Here is a 21,530-nt window from a genome sequence, read left to right on the forward strand (position 1 = left end):
GGACAGTAATAAAGAAGGAAAGGGAAGAATTATTATTCATTCCTGTATGTATTATTCCTGCATAATAAAAAAAAGAGAGTAAGACTGAGGGGAATACGTAGAGACAGAAGAGAAGGGAGAGTGAGAAGAGACTCCATTAGCTGCTATTAATTACCTCTGATTGGTATTCACAGACCAGCTGCGTCTGAGCTTCAGAGAGATCAATTCTCTACTCTGGACTGACGTCAACACACACACACCCACACAAGCTTATTACTTTTGCCCTGTTATTTTAACCCTTACTCACACAAATTCTGTCTCTCTGGCCTACGAAGACCTACTTCTTCTACAGGAGTGTTCACTTTTTTACAGCATATTTAGTCTGTGTCGTATTTGATACCGACATGACCTCATTGCAGCACTGAAGTGCCACAAGCAGAGTTAGATTAGGACGACATGTCTTGTTGTTTGTTCAAACGAATTGTCAGCCTGCTGTTTGCTTTAGGCTAAGTGTCCTCCAGACGCCAATTTGGCATCCGGTATGAGATTTCTCTGCATGTTGTCCGTATCGCCCCTTTGCTATGAAGCTGTTTGATCGCCTTCTTTTGATTGTACTTCCCTTTTCTTGACCTCAACCTCCTCTTGGATTACTCAGCATTATGAAACCGTATATATATCCATTGTTGGCATTCTCTTGTGTACGTATGTATATGAGTGCACGCTTGAACAAGCCTGTGAGGCTGTGTCTTGTCATTCATGCTACTGCTGCTCTTTCAAATAACTCATTGTCACATCAGTGAAGTCCCTTGTACAGTACATGTGATATCGCAAGATGTTTGCTCTAGATTGGTATTGACAGAACCTGACTTCAATTTTCTGCTACCGTAGCCATTATGCGTTTGGCTCGCCTGTCCATCAGTCCATCCTGTTTTCATGAAAGAAATGTCTCAGGAACACATGGAGGGATTTTCTTTGTATCAAGCTTTAACTTCAGGATCAACTGATTAGATTTCAGTGGTCATAGATCAGGTCACTGTCAACTCATGGCCATCCTATTCATGTGAATGCGATATATCAGGAAAGCCGGGGGGGTAATATCAGTAGATCTCTGTCTACTTGGACTAAAAAAAAACTGATTGGAACATGGTGGTCAAGGGTAAATGTCAAGGTCACGGTGGCCTTTTTCCCATAACCCAAGAATCCATGTTCCAATTATGGCAATTATCACAAATTTCTACTGAGATAAAATAATGAGATGACAACTTTTTATGTCCAAAAGGTCAACTTCACTCTGACTTAATGTTCAGCAATAACACTTTTCTGGCCGTTGTTCGAAACCATAACTCAGTAGCAGAAGGGGAGATTGTGACCATATTTCCTGCACCTGGACTGTCGGCGAAGGCGGTAACTCTGGTCGCTGTATAAATTGATCTGATCCAAGGGGGTAGAAATAAAATACGGCTACCTCCACTGCCGCGGTAAAGATAGCTTTTGATCCTTCTTTCTCATTTCTTCCTTTGATGGAAAGGAATCCGCAGACACACACTCAGTGTGGGTCACACAGTCCAAGGCAATATCTGTGTAACCTTTTTACCAGACTCTTGCTGATAGACGGATAAGTAAGGGTCCAGGTTTCTGCTGTCGACCGTAACAATAGACCCAAGGATTTATGATACAGATTAGTGGACAGACTCTGCAGACATTCTTTGTGTTTGCTCAAATCCATAGAAACAACATAAAATAGAGGAAGAACATTTCAAAATGGCACCGCCAAATAATTGATAAATGTGTTTATACAAACTCATTATCCCATTATGTTTCCATGATAAATCCTATTGCTGTTACTAAAGCAGCAGCTCAGTTGCCCCTCAAAAATCTATTTCAACATCTTATGAATTCAACAAAGTACATTTGAACATTTATCTCGGCATTAGATGCAAATCAATATCCTGAGTAAAGAAAGCATTCGTCTTAACATAATGACATGAGCGGACAACCTTTGGCCACACAGATGGATTTAAAAAGATCTAAAGAGTGGAGTTTATATCGTGGATCGATTATCAGACTGGAGGCCCCTGGACACAGACAGGTAAAAGCCTCACTACCCTTTCTATATGGAAGCAAAACAGAGTGGAAGACACACAACAAACCTCGCCAGGTTGTTTGCAGGTGTGTCATGTCACTCTGTGGTCATTTTGTGTCTCGAGGTGATGGTTTGCATGTGCAGGTGCATTGTCTTTGCACTGATTTCTGTCTCTGTTTTGTTGCTTTTTGGCAGTTTTGTGTGTTTTTGTGCTTGTTTTGTGTCTTTTTGTAGCCATCTCTTTTATCTTTTGTGTTGCTTTGTGTCTCTTTGTGTGTTGTCCTTTTACATCATTCTGTTGTCATCTTGTGCCGTCCTAGGATCATTCTGAATTTTATTTAGTGTCTTGATCTACGTTAACTTTGAGGTAGTTTCACATGGGTTGGTGTTTTCAGATACTTGGTAGTTATTTCATTTGACTTTTGAACAAGAACCCCCCCTGACTACTTGACTGCTACAACCATGACAATATATCTTCCCTTTGTGGTGCAAGTCTTCAGCGAGTCCAGTTGTGTATTGGATCTCCTTCATCTACAGTCTGTCACGACACGGCAGGGGTGTGGAGAACTTGAAGAGGAATTAAACAACTTTGAGTTAAATTGCCTTTGTTAGAACTGTCCCTTGTCATTTTGTCATAGTCAGCTTTTCATCCTCGGGACTGAGTTAGTGACGGCAGTAATAGGCTGTCATCGCTAAAGAAACGGTGGCAGCAAGGATGTGCTGATGTAAGAGGGACAAGGAAAAAATAATCCACTAAGAATAAAATGGCTTTCCGTCATTTTTGTATGGTCTCCCTGTCATCTTGTCATCAACTGGATCTGGTACTAATCGGAATTTTTCGCTGCCACACAGGTTTTCATCTTTCAGAATCAAAGAGGACTTGTGTCCATCCTCCGCTACTTTTCATTCCAGCTGTTTTAACAGAAGCATTTTTCCATTATCCTGGCTTTTGCTGTTTGACTATTGAAATAAACAGTTTGTACTTGAGAAGGTATACTTTTAACAGAAATTGCGTGTGCATGAGTGTTTCCATTAAAAGAAATGTTCCTGCCATGCTGGGTGTTGAAGACCTGCTCTCAGCAAGCACCTCCTCTCTATTTTAAATAAAGAGGAAAAATAAATTGCCGCTTTGAAGAGAGGTCTGTGGCGGGCAAGCAGCTTTAACACAGCAGAAAATTAGCCGGCGTGCTCTCGTGTCACATGGGCTTTTGGAAAATGATGGGAGATTTAAGAAAGCGAGGGAGGGTTGGGGGAGAGTCGATGGATGAATGAAGGCCGGGAGAAGAGAAAGCAAAGGAATTGGATAGAGGTAGAAGAAGAGAACATATAAAAAGAGTGAGAGGAGAGAGAGCCAGGGAGAAAAGGAAGAGGATGCTGACTGGCTTTGCTGGCAGACGAACAGAGAGATGAACTGATGCAACATCGAGTGAATGCAAAGAAACTGGAGGAGGTGGCAGCTCGGATCATTGTGTACGTTAACATCCTATCATGACGACAAAGAGCTGCTGTAGCTGCTCTGAAGCCTCGGTCCTGATGCTGCAGGAACACAGGAGACCTGGCACCTGTGTGCACATTTGAGTGTGTGAATTCTTGAGGCGGCAAGGCCAAGTGTGTAGCTTTATTTTACTTATCAGTGACATGCGCGTTGATTACCATGACTGCTGTTCAATTGGTCCGATGAATGATCCCAAACCCTATTTTTCTCCAAACACAGATACACAATGATATTGTTTTGCTTTCGTAACCTACAACAACAAAAAAAGACCCAGCAAGAGACGTAAAACAGTTATGTGTGTTCTGTTCTAGGCAAATTATGGGGACTAAAAAACTGTTATTTTGGGACAATTTGTCCAATTGGGGACAAAAGCCCTCGCCCTAAATTGTGAAAAAACTAACTCTTGGTATGGTCGGGGTTAGGTTAAATCTTTGGGAAACGAATGCAAGTATATGTGATGTTAACAGTGACCCATGACAGCCTGTGTGTCAGAGAGGGAGAGAGAGAGATATGCACCAATGTTACCTCACCCCCCCTTTGAGTCGTTTTCCTGCAGCGGAAATTGCCTAGTTTTCCACATGGCTGCACAGCTCCACAACACGGAGCAAGTCAGTGGAGGCAGCTGGCCACTGGGTGAGAGTGGAATGACAGAATTTGGCTACTCAAATTTATTTAAGAAAGTTCACTCACACACTAATCCGTTCCTCCTGGGGTTTGTGAATCTGTGCTTAAAATGTGTCAAATAGAAGCAAATCTTTGTTAATCACTGACGATCAAAAAAGGACTCAATGAAGCTGCTTATCTTCACGAAGTTGGTAGTTATATAATATATTTCCATTATCTGTCATGAGTCATTGTGTCGAGTGGCCTGGGTCGGCCTGGGTGTTTGGTGGACTGATGTAGAGGAATGAGCTGACTGGGGTCTGTTTTGTTTCTGCTCTGCTGTTGCGTGACTCCTCTGTTTGTGTAGCTCGCTCAGGACAAACACGTCATGATCTAATCTTATCCATATTAACTTTATGCCGACGTTAACTTTGTTTTATTTGTTTTGCTCCTAAGAGGAGAAGCGTGCCTCCTTTGTATCGCTGTAACAAAGAAGTTTGTTTATGTGTTGGGGCTTTTCAGGCATGCTAAGCAGCGTCCTGATACCATCACACATTAGCATTTTTTTTCTGTTGATGTTTTATTTTATCGCTATCTGGAGCCGTTTTCAGGCATGACCTGCGGGTAAACACCCGGAAAGTTGGCTACTACGGAGTTTACCCGCAGTCTTTTTTTCACACCTGCACAGCGGGAGGTTCTCTGCACAGATAAACATCACAACAGCAGCAAATCCACTGCATTATTCAGGCGAGATGTAAAGATCACCACAAACTCTCTAGACATCTGCGTCGGTGTCTTCTACGTGTCTGATGTACATGTTTTTTTTTTTTATTCCTTTTTTTTCACTCATTCACCTCCGCTGGAGAAAATACGGAGTTCAGTGCATGACTTAAACCTCCCACAGACGTAAAAATATTCAATATTCTACCAACAAAAGCCCCCACACGTGCTCTCTGACTCTGAATAGCAGTGACATCATCACTGTATCCTGTTGTTGGTGCAGTCCAAGTTCGATTGTGATGCTCAAACTAAGAAAGAAGCTTGTGGAAGGACACACACTCGCATTGAATAATCACAAGCAATTCGTCCTCTGGTTCTAAGAAGTCTACGCTTACAAACAATCTGGATTCTGCTGTTTATCACACATAGGGGGGGTGAGTGGTGAGTGGCTAAAAAACACAATTAATCCTTAGCAGTTCTCTTTAGTGCACAGTGTGAGGCAATTAATCACACAGTGTAAGCGGTTGGTGTGTGTGAAGTTAGCTGAGGCAGCCAGAAAAACGACCCAAACACCCTCTTTTAATTTCTGTTCACCTACCATTTATTATTCCCCCCCCCCAACCCCTCTCCCCTTTTGATTGGTCTCAATGCAGCCTGATACACTTACAGCCTCAGCAGTTGGGACATTGCTAAGGTTAAAAGTGGATTGCTCAAACTCCTGACTCATAGCCAGTTGTTGTATAACGTGCAGATAAATTGCTTCCAAAATAAATGATATTTCATTCAAACACACACCAACACACACACACACACACACAAACATGTGGACAGCTGGGCACTGAGGCGACTCATGGTCCAGTCGGCATCGGTCAGCGTCATGTTGGCTTGTGAAACCACTTAAAACACAAACACAGTATACTCAAAATACTCTGTATACTTTGTCAAGTCACAGCTGTGCATCTGTTTGACATTGACTCGTCCACATCGGGTCATGATCCCTCGTGTCACACTAATGTACATGCACATGCATCTATACACACACACACACACACACACACATGCTTGCACAGGCATTCATATTCATTTCAATGCATGCTTTCAATTATAAAACAATTAGAATTCAAACAGTGATCGGTGGTGTCCAGTGCATTCTGCCAAGTCAGTGACACACACACACACGCACACACACACACACACACTTGCATATAATATCATCATTCAGGAGGCAGCTAGCTTGTCCTGAGCTTTAACCTGCCCTTGTCTCTTCTGTTCTGAGTCAGCAGGATTGTCTATGACGCACACAAACACACACATACACACCCAGACACATACACACACACCCAGACACTAACACACACACACACACACACACACACACACACACATATAGTTAGGCCCCACATTCTTTGTGCAGTTTGTTTTATCCCTGTCTGTTATCATCACCAACATTCATTCTCTTTAATGAGCCAGTCGCAGCCAGAAAAAGGTTTGTGTTAACACATTATTATATTTTGGCAGCAGTCGTAATGACATGGACTCATAGTTCATTCATGAGGAAAGAATAAACCATTTTTAAGGCCTGGTATGTTTTCCATATATTAAAGAAACACTGTGACAGCAGGTGGTCTCATCAAAAACAAACACACACACTGTCTCCCATTTAATGAAGCGGTTTCATGGGCTGGTCATTATTTTAGTTTCCCTGTTTGCTGCATTTCATTGTAATTTCACAGGAAAGTCTGATATACATGGAGTTGTTTGTGTGATAGGTGAAAGTGCAGTTGTGGATCTCTTCCCATTAATTTAGACAGAAATCTGCTCTTGTCAGGGACTTTTCTTTAATAATTTCTTTACCTATTTCTCAGATTGTATTTTTCTTTATTCTTTTTCTTTATCCTTTATTCTTATATTTAGAATAACAGAAAACAACAACCATGGGCTGGCATGGTAAAACACGTCAAACCTTAGTGGCCCACGTTTCTATTTGTCATTTCCTGGATTTAATAGCATTTCTAAGCAGGCACTACATTATAGATCAATACTCTTGTGTCCAGGTTGGTTGCTACAGTGTCACCTGGTAGTCACTTGGTGGCTCTGTGCCGAATCACTCTCTCACTGGTTCATTCTCTACTTCCTCTGTTTACTCAATAGGGAGTCAGTAAATTAAGACCTGGGCTGCTGCTTGTTGGATTGTCAGATAGGTTTTGCAACACACTCACCTTCTGCCTTCTCCACCTCTGAATAACTTTCCTCATCGGACCTTTTGATGTTCACGCCCAAGATTTGAAAGGAGTTAAGGATTGAACGTCTCTAAAGACCTCTTTTCGGAAACGGTCTTAATTTTGGGAAGGACTTTGCTGACGTGGTTGCCCGGTTGTTCTGTTTGGTTTCTAGGGACTTTCCAGGTATTGTTGACTTTGGTGATTCTCTTCATTTAGTTTTTTGAAACAGCTTTTCAAGAGTAGAAGTGTGATTTAGCTTTACCTTCCAACTTTTTCCCATTTTCTCTGCGGGGCAAAACAATTTCACTTTATAATTAATTGTGTAAATATTAGAAGGAGGATCAATCCCGAAAGTCATATCACAACTGGATGTATTTTATGCCGCTGAAACTGTGGGAGATGTAGTCCAGTAAAAAGTGCCGGCATGAAGACATATTAACTTTGAAAAATAGCACGATGCCGAGCAAGCAATTAAAAGTTGACAACGATAATGATTTTAATCGTATTTATGATAATGTAATGCAGCCGGCCTGTAATAACTCTGACTGTCAGGTGATTAATGGAAAAATGATTCTGTCTCAGCACATCAATGGGTTCAGAACTACGGCTTCTAATTCTTTTTTTCTTGATCTCTTCCTGTACGATTTTCTCCTTCCCCATTGTATTCATATTTTTCTGTCTCCTTGCCTCACTCTGCCCCTCTCCGTCACTGCCGTCCTCCTTCCTCTGACGGTTCCGCCTTAGCCTCCCTAACACCAATTATACTGTGTCAAATCCATGCATGTCAGTTTCCAGATCCCTAATCATCCCTCCTCTCTTTCATCTGCAAATCCTTTGTTCCTCCCTCCTCCCCCCGATTTCCTTCACTGTAACCTTTCTTCTTCGCTCCTCACCCTACCCCACCCCTCCGTCTGCTCCGTGCGCACGCGGCCCATCCTCCTCATCCTCTTTCCATTTATCTCTATCACATTTACCTCTTCGTCTTCCTTTGATTTTTTTTTTTTGGGGGTTTAATTTTCCTATTTTCAATTTATATCTGCCTTTCTCTCTGGCTCTCTTTCAGAGATCAACTACGTTGCATAAATGCGGCGGCAATTTTTTCCACATTGGTTTTCATATCTGAATTTGCCCTCAAGTCACTTGTCAGTAGAAGTCGAGATAGGTAATCCGCCGAGGTCGGACCCTGTCAGGGCTGTTTTTCTGCCCGCCGCAGTAAGAACCTGTCACTTGCAGCTCCAGGTCTTAACATCTCGCTCCTATTCTCCCAAATATGACAGAATGCATCAGTATTTTGTTACCACATTGTTATTGAAGAATAACTTTGCGGACTTAGTTCCAATAACTCCACATAGCAATTATAGCTGCTTCACAATAAAAGCCTTCTTCCTGGAAGTTTCAATGTGAGGCAGCAGCTTGTGCAAGGGGAATTAAGTTGGCTTTGATGGTAACCCTGCATCATTGTTCTATTTATAGTAGATGTTTTATAATATAATAAACAATATACAATTTAAATTACATTTTACAACCAGATTTGACCATTTCCTTTCTAAACGTCCCTCATAGCACAGAACACACCACTAGGTCCAGAGAAGGAAAAGCTCCAAGTTAAAATTAGCTATGCTAAATTAACTAAGCTCAACTAGCTGTCCCCTGGTTCTTAGTCAATAATATAAAGGAATCTCCAGCGATTTTACACATGAAGCTGAGTAATGCTTATAGCTCATGAGCAGCCTTCTCCTTGATCCTATGTGTATATAAAGGAAGAGTTTAAAAAAAGCCTTTTGATATTGTAAAATCTAGTAAGTAAAATCTGCCTATTTGAGTGTTTGAGACAGCAGAGACCGTGGAGCGCTATAGGGTGTTTTTCCTCATCCTGGATCCACGGATTTTCCCCCGGGAAATTGATGAAAAAGTTAAAAAAAAGTCCTGCAGTGTTAAAGAAAAATCATAAAGCAATCCCGGATCTGCAACAGATCCACATCAAAATGTAACAAGTTATTCCTTGGCTCATATTGTGACCAAGTTTCATGGAAATCCGTCTTGTAGTTTATCTCGTAATACAACAGACACGGGAGAAAGACGTAGACTGAAAAATACAGGAACTTGAACATATAACGTCCTTGACACAGGTAGAAATTTGATAACCACAGCTAAGAAATCAAGATCTTGATATGGCGCCTTTTATCAATCTAAAATTAACTGTCATAGATCAAGACCTTGCTGCTTGAAAACCAAACAGCAACCAACACCTCCAGCATGTAACAGTGTTTCCTGCACCCATATCAGATGAGACCCTTGTATGTAAAGGTGTTTGTGTTATGACTGTAGTAACGGGGGGGCAGGGCCAAGAGAGGGGGAGGGAGATGGAGATGGAGAGGGAGGTAGGGGGAGGGGTTTGTTTATTTCTGTTGTGGGTTCTTTTTTTTTTTTTTATGGCAACTGCGCCTCCTGAGTCCACAGGGAATAAAGGAAGGGGGGAGAGAGAAAGAGAGAGAGAGAGAGAGCGGGACAGAGATGATGATGGAGGACGAGGGGAGATGGTTAGCAATATGAGCGGCTGCCAGGAGACGGGAGGCGAGCGACAGAAGAGAGGGATGCGCGAACACACCGACGGGTAGAGGCAGAGAGCGCGTGTGGGTCCGCCGCTCGTCGCCCCCAAACAATGAACATGCTGTGGTCGCTGCCGGCAACACATCGTCACGGCAACCGGAGCCAGAGGGGTGCGCACTGAGTGAGAATGGCAGAGAAGGGGGGAGGAAAGAGAGGAAGGATCTGTCTATTTGAGGGTGGGGAGGGGGTAGAAATCATAATCTCTCTTTCCGTGTTGTTGTGTATGTTTGTGTGATTGTTGTCGCCGCTCGATCATGTGTGTGTGTGTGTGGTCGCTGTGTGTTAGCGGCCAGCTGTCTGACTCTGTGATCTTCTCTCATCATCTAGGTGAATACAAGAAGGATGAGCTGCTGGAGGCGGCGAGGTGAGTACCACACTCTTTGTTTTCCTCTCTCTGCTTTGTGTCATCCTTTCATGTTTTCTTCTCCTCTGTTCTTTTTCCTCTTGCATGTTCACCTGTTCGTCTCTCTCATCTCTCGCTTCCTTTGCTTACTTCTGTTCTCTTGTTCTCCTTTCCCCTCCCCTCTTTTCTCCTCATCTCCTTTCCTCTCGTGTATCATCTCATTTCCTCTCATTTTCTAGCTTCCCTTGTTTCCCTGTTTCCCATCCTTACCCCTTCCCTCTTGTTTTCCTATCCTCCCCTCTCTCTCTTCGCTGATCCACTTATGTTCTCTGTTTCCGGTCCTTGTTTCCTTATCCTCCTCTCTTGTTTTTCTGCTTCCTCTCTTCCCTCTGAGCTCCTCTGATGTTCTTCATTTCCTGTCTTTTCCTCCCTCATATTTTCACCCTTGTTTCCTCTTCTTGAGTCATCCTCTCCTCTCTTGTTTTCTGTATTTTTTTCTTATGTTATAATCTGTTTTCTTTCATTTCTCTCATTATCTCCCATCCTGCCTCATCCATTCCTTCCCTTTATTTGCATTCTTTCCTTCAATTTGTTCTTCTCCTTGCCTTTTTTCTTTCTCATTTGAATTCCAACCTCCAACGTTTCTCCCAACTTGTTTTCCACTTTCTATCCCTGTGGAAGACTGTTTATCACTTGTTCTCTCTTTCCCTCCATCTCACACATAAACACAGATTCACTCTCAGCTCCCACACTAGACAGGTGTTTGATCCAAAGAGCTCAGTACACGTGGGCCAGGGACGCACATTTTGGAGGAATTTCATGGTTGAAGGCAGTGGATGTAGGCAGCATGTGTGTGTGTGTGTGTGTGTGTGTGTGTTTCCGTGTGTTTCGCCTCTTGCATGCGGAAACACCTAGCTTTGGTTTGGGATGTGTGTGGTTGGCTGAGCGCTAGATGCCTCAACAGCCCCCCCCTCTCTGCCTCTCTTATACACAGGGAAGCAGCTGGCCTAGCATGGCAGCACCCCAGTGTATTGTGGGGTCAGTGGCTGTTTAAGTGTGAACTGTGAACCCAGTGTGCCGTTCTCACAGCTGAGCCACAGGCGGGTTCATCACCAATGTCATTTTGTCAGATTCGTATATTACTATAATTTTCACAGTTTTATGTGTTGTGTTTGGTGTAATAACTCCAACTCATGGCTTACGGGGTATTGTTGTCTCTGGCTGTTGAGCTGCTAAATGTTGCACTTATTAGGGCCCGAGCACCGAATGGTGAGAGGCCCTATTGAAATTGTAATGATTATTATTATTATTATTATTTTTCCGGCAAAAGGATGGGCTTTTTGAGGGCTTTAACGTGCTCAAAAAGTTATGAAACTTTGCAGTAAATTAGTAAGTGGTGAAAATTTACGTATTCTGGAGTAATTTGAAATGGGCGTGGCAAAATGGCTCAACAGCGCCCCCTGGAACCCAGCCCCTAGGTTTCCACATAACCGTTTTTCACCAAAATCGGGCAAGAGGTGTATCGTGACTAATCATGAAAAAAAGTCACAAGGGGCATTATGAAAAACGCAACACGAAGCCCGCCATTTTGGATTTAGTGGCCATTTTGGCCATTTTGGCGATTTTTACTTTAATGTACTTGTCCAGGGCTTTCATCAAATCAACTTCAAATTCAGATGAGTGTCATCACAACAAGATGGAGAAAAAAGTTGACTTAAAAAAATCAACTTTTCGTCACACCGTGTGACCGTGGCGTGGCGTCAAAGTTTGATTAAACGCCATCAAAACACGAGGTTCTGTATCTCAGACATATTTGGACCAATCGATTCCAAACTATACACATAAGACAAGAGTCCCGGACTGATGATATCTACACTGAAATCATGACTATTAATAACTAACTAATATCACAGCGCCCCCTGGTGGCAACAGGAAATGTCTTTTTTTTTGCGTGTCTTACACTTGGATGTATTTCTCCTCATCCACTGACCTCAACCATGTCAAACTCTATCAAATGGGTCTCAAGACATTGATAATGAAGATATAAGATTACTGTGACTTTTCGTCAAACACAGTATTAATGGCGTGGCATCAAAGTTCATCAGCTCGCCGTGAAACACGAAATTGCTGTAACTTCCATGTTCATGGTTCCATCTCACTCAAACTACATGTATGTATTAACAGCCCCCCCCTGAAGATATTCATATGGTTTTAGGCAACGGGCGTGGCAAAAAAACTGACTAGCGCTACGATTGGCCGACTTGTACAAAAAATGATTAGGGCATGTGTCTTTTCATTACAAACAAATAAGTCTCTTGGATCAATATGTTAGATCAAACAGGAAGTCCGCCATTTTGAATTAAGTGGCCATTTTGACCATATTCACCATTTTTACTTTGACATACTTGTCCCAGGGCTTTCATCAGTTCAACTTTAAATTCAGATGAGTGTCATCACAACAAGATGGAGATAAAAAATGATTTAGGGATTGTTTTTTCGTCACACCGTGTGACCGTGGCATTGCGTCAAAGTTCATCAACTCGCCGTGAAACACGAAATGCTGTAACTTCAGTGTTCATGGTTCTATCTCACTCAAACTACATGTGTGTATCAACAGCCCCCCCCTCAAGATATTCATATGGTTTTAAGGCCATGTGACCGTGGCGTCGAAGTTTGATTAAACGCCATCAAAACACGAGGTTCTGTATCTCGGACATATATTGTCCAATTAAGTCCAAACTAGACATGTAAGACTAGAGTCCCAGCCTGATGACATCTACACAGAAATCATGACTTTAAATCACAGCGCCCCCTGGTGGCTACAGGAAGTGAAGCGTTTATTGTCCAATTGAGTCCAAACTAGCCATGTAAGACTAGAGTCCCAGCCTGATGACATCTACACAGAAATCATGACTTTAAATCACAGCGCCCCCTGGTGGCTACAGGAAGTGAAGCTTTTATCCTTGCCACAGAGAGGAAAACGCATCCAACGCAGAGACATGCACTTGGTCATCGACCGCTCTCTCCCCCGACTGCAACAGGCTTCAACGTGCAGGTGCTCGGGCCCGCAAGTGCTACAACGTAGCCCTAGTTTAGTTTGTCTTGCTTGTTGGCAACAACAATGAGCTGAACGATGGTAAAACACTTTGGTGATATGATATATATAAACAGAGGTTCTTTTGCTGTTAGAAAATAAACAAACTTTGAAATTCTTGATATTTTAAGTTCTTTCACTGAATACCAGAGCTGAATGGTGCTTTTTTTTTAATTACCTCTAAGTCGTTTTAACTGATGGGTATTAGTGGTATTGCTGTTGAACTTAATCGCTTGGCCAGATTCAGGCAGTTTAAGCCGCTGACTATCATTCAGTCGTGCACCTCTCGTGGAAGATCATACCCACTCGCCGAAGTTAAATAGTGCATGAACCGGGCGGGGGAGTGGGAACGAAAGAGGCGCCGCTCTCCTGATTGCAAGTCAGTATACCATCAAAAAGATTTTTGAAGGGTTAGGGTTGTTTCAAGGTAAAATAGTTGCATAATATTGATTTAACATGCAGCTTAAGTGATTTGGAAGGCTTTGGGATAAGATGTAAGAAGCAGGATTCGCAGAGATGCTTGTTTGTTTCCTGTTCACGTATTTAAAATGATAAACAGCCGTGTTTGTGAGCGCCGTCCTTTCTCAGCCGCTGCAGATTATTTATTTGAAATCCCACCTGCAGAGCATTCACAATGAAACTAATGCTAAACTGTTCAGCTTAGCGTCTTTGTAAATGCAAGCTAAACGCAAACAAGACATTATACACGTTCTCTCCCATTTAGATCCAACATGCTAAGCTAAGCTACCTGTCACTCTTAATGTTTTCTTTCTGTCTTATCACCTGATTAATTGTCAGTAAGGCTGTGATAAATATTTCGTAGCAAAACAACTTAACTTAACAAATCTTACTTTACTGATAGGTCGAGCTGATAGAGAGCTGATTCTGCTTCACGAGGCAAACTTCTTCAGAGGGTCTGGTGTTCTTCTAGACTGTATATTTTTAATTACAACATGTCATTACAGCTCAATTGTGAACTCCCACCCCTCATATTGCAATGAATATACAAGTTTTATAGAAGGCTCTCTTGTTTCTGGTACAAGCAGTGGGAGTTGACGAGCAGAGCACAAGCGAACTGAAAGAAAGATGCTGAGCAGGGAATGGAAAGGTGGAGACGAGGGGAAAGATGGACAGCAGATAACAGTGGCTGGATGGTTGGAGGAAAACCCGAGAGCATGAGAGGAGGGATGGAGAGTTAAAACCGAGAGAGGGAGAGGATGTGAATACTCGTTTTAGATACACATAGGAAGAAAGACACAAAAAAACACAAAAGTAAAAAAAGGAGAGAGAGGAGGTGAATAATCCCTTTCTCTCCATTAGACAGCTTCTTCCTTTACGGCTGTCACGGGGATGATGGGCGGTTTGGCTTCTGCCTTAGCAACACTTCCCCCTGGTCATCCAATGCCAGGGCAGCAGGCCTGAGAAGCAGGAAGCACAGATCAACATCATAAACAAAATCTTAACTCCTCTGCAGCTACACTTCTCGCTCTTCTCCATCAGATCCTCTCTAGTCTGATGTTGTCAAGTTTACAAGAAAACACACATTCTTTCATCCGTTCGCCAAACATTTCTTTATGTCAGCCTGTTTGCACAGATGAAAAATTCTCAGTCTTTCCCCTTCGGTCTCAAGCTTCTTATCTCATTCTCCCTCATTTTCTCCCCCTCGTTCTCTCCTGCTGAGCAACAGAGCTAATCCTCTACGGTGGTGGACGCTTCCTGTGTGTGATGTGTGTGTGTGTTTGTGTGTGCCTTTGCAGGAGTGGGAATGAAGAGAAGCTAATGGCTTTGCTCACGCCGCTGAACGTCAACTGCCATGCGAGCGACGGACGCAAGGTGAGGGCAAGACACACCCTGCCACCCACACGCACACACACCCACCCACACACAAACCCACGCACACACAAACACTCGTATTCTCTGTATAGTTGCTATCAAACCTGCACTGAAGTCTAGATATCAATCAGTTTCTCAGGTAATTTGCTGGATGTTTTCCCGACAGCGCCATAGTAAAATGTAAGAGTGAGTCCATGTGAGAGAACAACTAGAACATTCACTGTGAGTGAAAGAGTGCACGGGTTAATGATGTTTCTAACGCACGACTTGCGCGTGTGTCAGGATTCAAAAGAGGAGCCATATATGTCCAGGACGCCACAGAAACTTCAACCAAAGAAAACGAGATCTGAGAGCTTTTAGCGTTAAGAGCCGACGGCGTTGTTTATGTGTTGTACACATTTATAGGTTGGGTCCCTCGTTCTGCATGCTCCTCACCTCTTGGAATTCCGATCACCTCACCTCAAGAAAGAGATTAGAGTTACAAAACCATCCGAGAAGTGCTTTACGATGTTATTTATTTACTCCGGAAGCTGAAACTAACCCTGTTTTTGGCAGCTTTTACTTTAGTTGTTGTTGTTAATAGTCTGATCTCTCTCTGGCAGGCAGCAGGAGCCTGTCTTGGTTTTTGCTCATTAAAATGAAGAGACGAAGACACAAGCCCTTCAGTAAATATATTAACACTCGAGCTGAACAATAGCTGTGCATAGCAACACGTGAAACAATGTCAGACTCGGGGACAGCTGTTTTTATATTCCCTGAGAACAAATAAAGAGGGAGATGGCAAATAATGAGCCTGTTGTTGTTGTTATTTCTGCTTTTGTCAGTTCATAGAGGAATACAGAAAATGTGGAGATGCTCTTATTCAGTGGACTTATTCCAGATGAATTTGTTTAATATAGCGGAAGAAGCAGACGACAGTTATCAAAAAGCAGATGCGGTGTTTGTGCACAAATGAGTTCTTTACACGTTACAACACAAACAATTGATTATGATTATTTGAAGAGCCTAAAACTGACAAGGGTTGAGATGCTGCTTGCCCCATTTTCATTTAAAAATCCTGTATCCTGATTGGTTCTTATTGTTCATCACGTTAGGGAAAACGTTATAAACATTTATTCTCAGTTACACCTCGTCTCCATATGCAAGACAATACATCCCTTATCTTACTTCTCTGGGGATTATTCCTGATGCAGAGCTAAAATGCTCATGTGGACAGAGATGCAGTTATTTTTAAAATGAAAACTCAAGTTTTGGTCGCATACTTTTTGGTTACTTCAGTCAAAAACACTTCAAATGAGTAAAAAGAGCACAGACAGAAACAGAGTAATCATACATTTAAAAATAACCAAAATACTGTGTTTTTGCACTTAGAATAATCACTTAATTTTGAAGAACATTATCAGGCCCTGTTGCTGTGATATGAAGTTCCACACAGATAGAGAAACGTGTGGGTGTATTTGGCAGTGTATTTTTTTCTTCTTCACAGCAGTGGATAATTTTGCCTAAGAGCTCCTTGAAGTGATAACCAGAAACCGCGAACACATAATGAAGATAACCAACGCTCCATTCCACACCCCACAGAAGCCGCACTGGGCTGTGAGGCGTTGTAGGCGTTGTGGCCTCATGATGAAGTGCAGGTCACGTGATTCAAGCTGCGACAAAAACACTTCCCCCCCCGTTGTATAATCATGACAAAATACGTCTTCATCCATTTTCCCGGGCATCGTTACACACCATCACAGTTTGATGCATTCGGTCGAGTAAAAACTCTGTTAAATTTGATTGGAATGAATGATTGGAACAGCTCCATGGTTGAGAGGAAGGAAAACCTGGTTAATTAAGAGCCACTCAAGTGTGGGTTCATTTCCGGCGGTATGATATACAAAGCTGAATATAATGAAAGAGGCTCAGTGAACCGGAATGAGTACAATTAACAGCTTTTTTTTCCTCTTGTGCTGGTCACATCTGCATTATGTGAAGTGTGTAGCCTTATGGTAATTACCTGTATGCTATACTCGCTCGAATAATGTTGTATCAGAGTGAATTGGTCAGATTATGTTGTATGTGCCAGTTAATCCTGGTCTCATTAGATTGCTGAGACTAAATTAAATGTTGGGTCGAACCTACAGTGCATTGGCCAACAGAGAAAAGTGCTGCAGGACATCCTGTTCACTTTAATTGAAATTATTTTGTGGCAGCAGCTTCCCTTCATGATTCCTTGGGGAGTCTTGAGTCCTCAGGTTGAGTCACAGCAGCCTTTCTCTGGATTGTGACTGATTAGTGCTTCGGATGGAAGAGTATAAGGAATCACAGACTCTTCTCTAGGTTTGTATATTCTATCGTCATTCTCCCGTAGGTATGGAGAGAGATGCATCTGTTTCAAATGATTAAACCGTCAAGGCCAACAACGGTCGTCCAACTTACCCACATGCAAAAGTTCCGCCACTGTTATGTCACTTTAAATTTCCGGTGGTACAGCTATTCCCTCTGTTACGTATCTGAAAGCTTTCAGAAGACTTGAACAAGTGAGGACGAAATTAACCCAGAGTTTGGACTGAAGGCTCCGTTTGTTTTCCTTTACGTATATCTTGAGGCTGACCCCGTTTTTCCCTGAGATCCAAGCACCCCACTGTGCAGGGACAATTTTACAAATAGGTTTGGGGGTCTCTTTATAGCTCTCCTTTCGGCCTCTCGGGGGTTTTATTCCAAACTTTCGTCAGAGGAGAAAACCTTCTGAAGGACCATTGAGGTTGTCCCGAACCTCTGGACTCTTTATTTAAAGTCCCATCTATCGAGAGGTGGAGGACATCTCTAGAAGATATCATGAGCAGGTTATTTATTGTAGGCACTTAACTTATTTGTCATTCAAGCAGACCTTGCTGTATTTTATTGGTTTCTATGACAACTGCTGTGAAAACCAAGGCGCCTTTTTCGCCGTCATACAAATGCTGTTAACAGTCTTGAGGAGGCTCTTTCCAATAATTATGGGTACTTCAGTGTTGCCGACAATACTTAGCTGTAGCTTGTATCCATCGCCACTGTAGCTGTAATTTTGAAGGAACATCCTCCGGCTATTATCCGCGCAGGTGGCCTGCCGGGGATATGGTCTCCCGAGGGAAAACCGTGTAATTCGAAATTCTTCAGAGATGCAGGGGACAAACGCGAGAGATCATCGAGGACCGCTGAAATGTAATGCTTCATAATTAAATGAATGCAACCACGGCCGGAATATAAATGTTGTGCTCGAGACATTTCTCTGAAATGACCCTTTTCTCTACACGTCTGTATTTATAATGCTCCTCAGACACTCAGACTGAAAGCAGTCATGCACAGTAGATGGAATATATTTTCACACCAGTGCAGTTTTATCCTCGTTATGCTCTTTGAATAATTTAATGGGGTGATGGGGATTTACTTTCCCAATGCTAACAGAAATTATCGAGCAACTTCTGCCTAATAACTACAGATATTAAGGGAAATTGAGAGAGGGAGTGAAAACTTTCCCACTTGTCATCGTTCGCACAGAGTGCAGAAAGTGCTCATTACCACATACAAATTGCAACACAAAAGTCTTGCAGATCATCAATTATTCAACAATAACAAATGTGTACTCACTCAAAACCTCAAATAGTATGAGTGCAACACATTAAAGTGGGCCACAGACCTAATGGTGATGGTTTTTCATAAATGGATAATTGATAACAGACTAAATTACGTTTCGTACTTGGCTTATTTTTTATTCTGCATTTACTGATAACTGATACTTATCCTAAAAAACAAGCATGAGTCGTGTGTTTTGGTTGATTAAAATGTTCAAACACACACTTTAAATGTGTATAAAGATATAAAGTCACAGATAATTATATTATAAATGTAATAATTATATAACTTCTCAAGTGTTCACCTCATGTTTTGTTAGTAGAATGTTGGTAGACACGTTGAGCATCTCTCAGCCGATGCCAGGAGAAAATCGTTGTGAGACACAGATAATTACAGAGAAAACCGAGCACAGCAGAATCTTAGTGTTTGATAATAATGATGATGTTTCTCCTAAACTTAAACAAGAGCCACTTCCTTCTCTCTCGCTGTCTCTCTCCACTCCCCTCCTCCCTTTTCTCCTCTCTTTGATTTTAATTAGAAGTGACACAAGCTCTCCGTGTCTCTCACACACACACACACACACACAGACACACACAGACACACACACACAGACGCAAGCACATGTGCAAATGGATCTGGAGCATAAGCGCTGATTGCAGACGCCTCTCAGTGAATTAAAACGCTCAGCTTGTACACAGCTCACACTCAGGAGGACAGAGGGGGAGCAAACAAGACGGAGAGAGAGAGAGAGAGAGAGAGAGAGAGAGAGAGAGAGAGAGAGAGAGAGAGAGAGAGAGAGAGAGAGAGAGAGAGAGAGAGAGAGAGAGAGAGAGAGAGAGAGAGAGAGAGAGAGAGAGAGAGAGAGAGAGAGAGAGAGAGAGAGAGAGAGAGAGAGAGAGAGAGAGAGAGAGAGAGAGAGAGAGAGAGAGAGAGAGAGAGAGAGAGAGAGAGAGAGAGAGAGAGATGGCAAGAACTATGTGAACCCCCCTGACCACTATATAGATGTAGTGTCCACATACATTTGGCAAAGCAGTGTATCAACCCATTTCTTCTGGAAATCGTTTTATTTCCTTCACAGCTCTAATTCGAGAAAGAGCTTCTCGTTCTCACTGCAGTTCTCTGTGTTACAGGCAGTACCAGCAGTGTAACAGCATCCTGTGTGTGTGTGTGTGTGTGTGATGATCAAATGATTGAGGGCCCATCAGAGTGGGATATTGTTAGCACATCTGAGTTGAGAGTGTTTTTCTAGCTGCCTCTATTGAAACCTACCGCTTACTCCCACACACATACACACACACACATTTGGACAAACGCACACACACACATGCATGGATGCACGCTATCAAACAAGCACACTACACACAGTAGTCGTGGGGACACTAATGGATCGATGTGCTGCCTTAATTATGATAATACATTTAAACATATTTGAACCATATCCACAAAACAACAGTCAACCCTTTGAAACACGCGTCTGAAAGTGAGGAACGGCCCAAACCTCCTCATTTAAACTGTCTAAAATGCAAACTAGTCTTCAAACGTCCTGCACATCATGGAGTGACTTGCACATACACACTCCTGCAGGCATTACTTCCTATCACTGCATACACAAGTTTTCCTTCCCTTTTTTTATTTCCACCATTTCCTTTTTACATGCATCAGCAACTCTGACTGTCAGTAGCTGTGCTGGGAACTCAGTGTTGTGTTCATGTTTTGGACTCTGTTGAGCTCCATCTGTTGTGAATGTGTGTTTGCATTTGTTTGTGTGTGAGGGTATTTATGAATATTGTGAATTTTCAGATCTGTATTTCACCAGTGAGAATCACTGCACACACTCGTGTCCTAGCTGGCGCCGACATCAAAGAAACCGACAAGTGGAGAGCAAGAGCGAGATTCAGATTCACAGAGGGAGAGGAACGAGAAAGGGAAAGTCTTTCATTGAAGTCTTGTTTAAATGTTGATTATGCGATCTCATCGCGCTGAGAGACCCACGCCAACTGGCAGTGCCCGCTATTCTTATCTGCTGGAAAAAAACATGTATCTCTGATAAAGGGAACTTTTCAGGAATAGACTTTGAGATATTCAACGTGGAGAAAATGGCTCAGGACTGGTTAGCTTTTTACTCTGGCTCGGACTCCCACTGTGCTGTGAAACCCTGACAACATGGTAACGTTAATGAGACACAGTCAAGAAAATAGTTTGACTTGGTCATTAATTTAGTGGTAAAAAGAATGAAACTCACTCACCTAAAGACAAAAGATAGTTGCAGATGAAATCAGATCAGTGTTGGGCGACGAGGAGACGGCGATGCTCCTCAAATAAAGACAGGAAACTCAAGGATATGCCATATTTTCAATTTTTGTTTTTGTATTTTATTTTGCTCCAGATGAAAAGAAACTTTGATTTGCATTCTCATGGGTCATTTCTCTTAAAATTTGCTGAAGAACTTGCAAGTGGAAGATAATGGAAAAATATAAACGATTATTCACTCCAATGCCTTTATTTAAGTAATACAATTCAAGGACAGCTATTTCCTGAGCTTCGACTCTACAACTGAAAGAGGTTTATTTTTTTATCCTAGTGCTGTTGTCTCGATCCGTATTGGAAATGTGTCAGCTTGCCTGGAAACTCTCCTCCTCTGTAGGTGTCCCTCTGATCCTGGTGTGTTGGCAGATCAGAATCGAGGCCACCGTGGCTCTTGTCTTGGAAAAAGTTTGTTGAAGTTTACAAATCCAGCTGAACTCGCACAAGGCTGAAAGAGTGACTGTGAATTGAGCCGGACTGGGGGTGGGGGGGGGGGGGTTCAGAGCGGCGTTTTTGTGTGTTTGTAAATGTAACCCCACGCCCTGTCTGAGAGATAATACACTTCGGCTCCTCTGAAACACAGAAGGAAAATATCCAGAGGCATTTGCTAACCGTTCAGATGGCAGATGACAAATAGGGTATGG

The 21,530-nt window shown here is 42.5% G+C and overlaps 1 protein-coding gene across 1 annotated transcript in view; it reads left to right on the top strand.

Moving 5' to 3' along the window:
* The window catches only part of LOC133012058 (poly [ADP-ribose] polymerase tankyrase-1-like), a 68,794-nt gene that overhangs the window by 15,931 nt on the left and 31,333 nt on the right, over positions 1-21,530 (top strand). The window contains exons 5-6 of the mRNA XM_061080025.1: positions 10,040-10,076; positions 14,907-14,982. Of these exons, the coding sequence (XP_060936008.1) occupies positions 10,040-10,076; positions 14,907-14,982 (113 nt within the window). The remainder of the gene's footprint in view (positions 1-10,039; positions 10,077-14,906; positions 14,983-21,530) is intronic.

This window comes from Limanda limanda, chromosome 1 (genome assembly GCF_963576545.1).
Source record: "Limanda limanda chromosome 1, fLimLim1.1, whole genome shotgun sequence".
NCBI classification, from domain to species: domain Eukaryota; kingdom Metazoa; phylum Chordata; class Actinopteri; order Pleuronectiformes; family Pleuronectidae; genus Limanda; species Limanda limanda.